Below are 2,500 nucleotides of genomic sequence, written 5' to 3' on the forward strand. Positions count from 1 at the left end.
CTTGTAAAACCATGGCTTGTACCAACGGGTTAAATGATTGATCTGGACAGACAGTAATAAAAGATATTATTCTCTAATATCAACAAACATGCCTTTGAAAACCCACTGTATTTAGAAATTACATTAATTCTAAATAAGCTTCTAATTGATTCACATTTACTATCAACATTTTATATACATTTTTGTGTGAAACAGACTAAACACATCTCTAAAATTACCTTGTTTTCCTCACCAGGTGGGACATCAGAAAAATTGCCAACCATAATCACAGCCTCTTCCTTGTTATAGATTGTAGCTTCTAAGTAATCAGGAGTGGCTTTGTCTTTATCAAGAGCTCCTGAAAGTTCCCTCATCATGTTACAGTAGTTCTTCTTGCCTTTCACAGGAATGTATTCCATCTTGATGTGTGGCTATAAGAAAAAATACATTAAATGATTAGTGATTTTTTAAAAACAGTTCAAAGCACTGTAACATTTTTTGCCCAGTCAAGAAAGCCAATATGAGTTTTTCTTTTTTTTTCATTTAATTTTTAAAGTCTACCTATGATCACCAATTACTATATGCTACATAAATTGAGATTCATCAAAAGCATACATATTCAACCAGTACATTTCACTGTTTTTCCTAAACATACTTGCATAAAACCTCTATTTTAATAAATTTATTCATCATTTTATAATCAGGTAATAGTAGATTCAAGACACAGCTACCACAGACAAAATGTCATTCAAGCATTTCATACCTTAATCTTGATAATCTGCAACTCAAGAGCCACAAGGAAGCCAAGTGTGCCATGTGACCAAGGTAATGTATGGTACAAATCACTATATTCATTGTCCCGTGTCACTCTCACCAATGAACCATCACTCAGAACCATTTCGTATGCTATTATGGATTCTTGATACAAGCCAACCTGAAGAGGGAGAATACACAACTCAATTATTGTATTAGTAACAGTAAATTATCTTAACACAGAACACAGGCTAAACTCCTAGAGCTTTCTTGTGTTCAGTCACAAGCTAATTTGTTTGCATAAAAATAGCCACACAAGGAACATATAACCTTTCTATTCACCTACATAAAGGTGATTCCAATGAGATCCCAAATATGATTTAATTGTATGTTTAAAACTTTTTGTCTTACATTCTTTTTCTTCATACCACAGACTTTAGCATTTATATTACCTTATCCTTTCTGGATGTGAAACCCAAACAAACAAAAAAGATAAATCTAAAGGACAAGTGACAATTTTACACCTGCTGACCTTGCTAGTGAGCTTGTCAAGCATCCTTACTGATATGCTGAATTCACTTGTAACCAATCAACCAATGTGAGCTAGCTTACTCACATATGACTTGACTGTAACAACTATCACTATGTATATATATTGGATGATTACTAAATTTACCCTCATTTTGTATTCATGGTTCCCAAGAACAGTATAAAAATATTTTTTATTTACCTTGTGAGAATATGTTGTCATTCCAACACCCATGGCAAGACCGCCCAGCGTTGCTTCAGCAACTTCTAAGCATACTGCAAGAGTGTAGCCCCTCGGCACCAGGAAGGCTGTTGCCTGGCCCACGCTAACCATTGGTTCTACACGAATGCTCATGTGGGATGGTTTTAGCTCCAGAATGTCATACAATGGAATAGCAATCTTGTGGCACAAATCCTAGTGGGAATCAAAAATATGATCATGCATAAATATATGTATGCATACACATATAATATATATTATTTACCATATACAATATACTACACACAATATATATATATATATATATATATATATATATATATATATATATATATATATATTTATATATATATATTTATATATATGTATATATATAGATATAAATATAGATATAGATATAGATATATAAATATATATATATATATATATATATATATATATATATATATATATATATATATATATATATAATATATATATATATATATATATATATATATATATATATATATATATATATATATATATATATATATATATATATATATATATATATATATATATATATATATATATATATATATATATATATATATATATATATATATATATATATATATATATATATATAAATATATATATATATATATATATATATATATATATATATATATATATATATATATATATACATATATATATATATATATATATATATATATATATATATATATATATATATATATATATATATATATATATATATATATATATATATATATATATATATATATACATATATAAATATATATATATACATATATATATATATATATATATATATATATGTATAATATATATATATATATAAATATATATATATATAAATATTTATATATATATATATATATATATATATAATATATAATATATATATATATATATAAATATATATATATACATATGTATACATATATGTATACATACATACATATATATATATATATATATATATATATA

The 2,500-nt window shown here is 24.8% G+C and overlaps 1 protein-coding gene across 5 annotated transcripts in view; it reads right to left on the bottom strand.

Annotated features, from left to right (window-relative positions):
- Positions 1-2,500, bottom strand: part of LOC113829565 (delta(24)-sterol reductase) — an 11,688-nt gene that overhangs the window by 2,492 nt on the left and 6,696 nt on the right. For all 5 annotated transcript variants that reach the window (XM_027382756.2, XM_027382755.2, XM_070130067.1 and 2 more), the window contains 4 exons: positions 1,463-1,675; positions 743-913; positions 219-410; positions 1-42 (listed from right to left, as the gene is read on the bottom strand). The exon at positions 1-42 is cut by the window's left edge and continues 225 nt beyond it. In XM_027382756.2, coding sequence (XP_027238557.1) covers positions 1-42; positions 219-410; positions 743-913; positions 1,463-1,675 — 618 coding nt within the window. The remainder of the gene's footprint in view (positions 43-218; positions 411-742; positions 914-1,462; positions 1,676-2,500) is intronic.

The sequence above is a fragment of the Penaeus vannamei genome, chromosome 14 (assembly GCF_042767895.1).
Source record: "Penaeus vannamei isolate JL-2024 chromosome 14, ASM4276789v1, whole genome shotgun sequence".
In the NCBI taxonomy this organism is placed as follows: domain Eukaryota; kingdom Metazoa; phylum Arthropoda; class Malacostraca; order Decapoda; family Penaeidae; genus Penaeus; species Penaeus vannamei.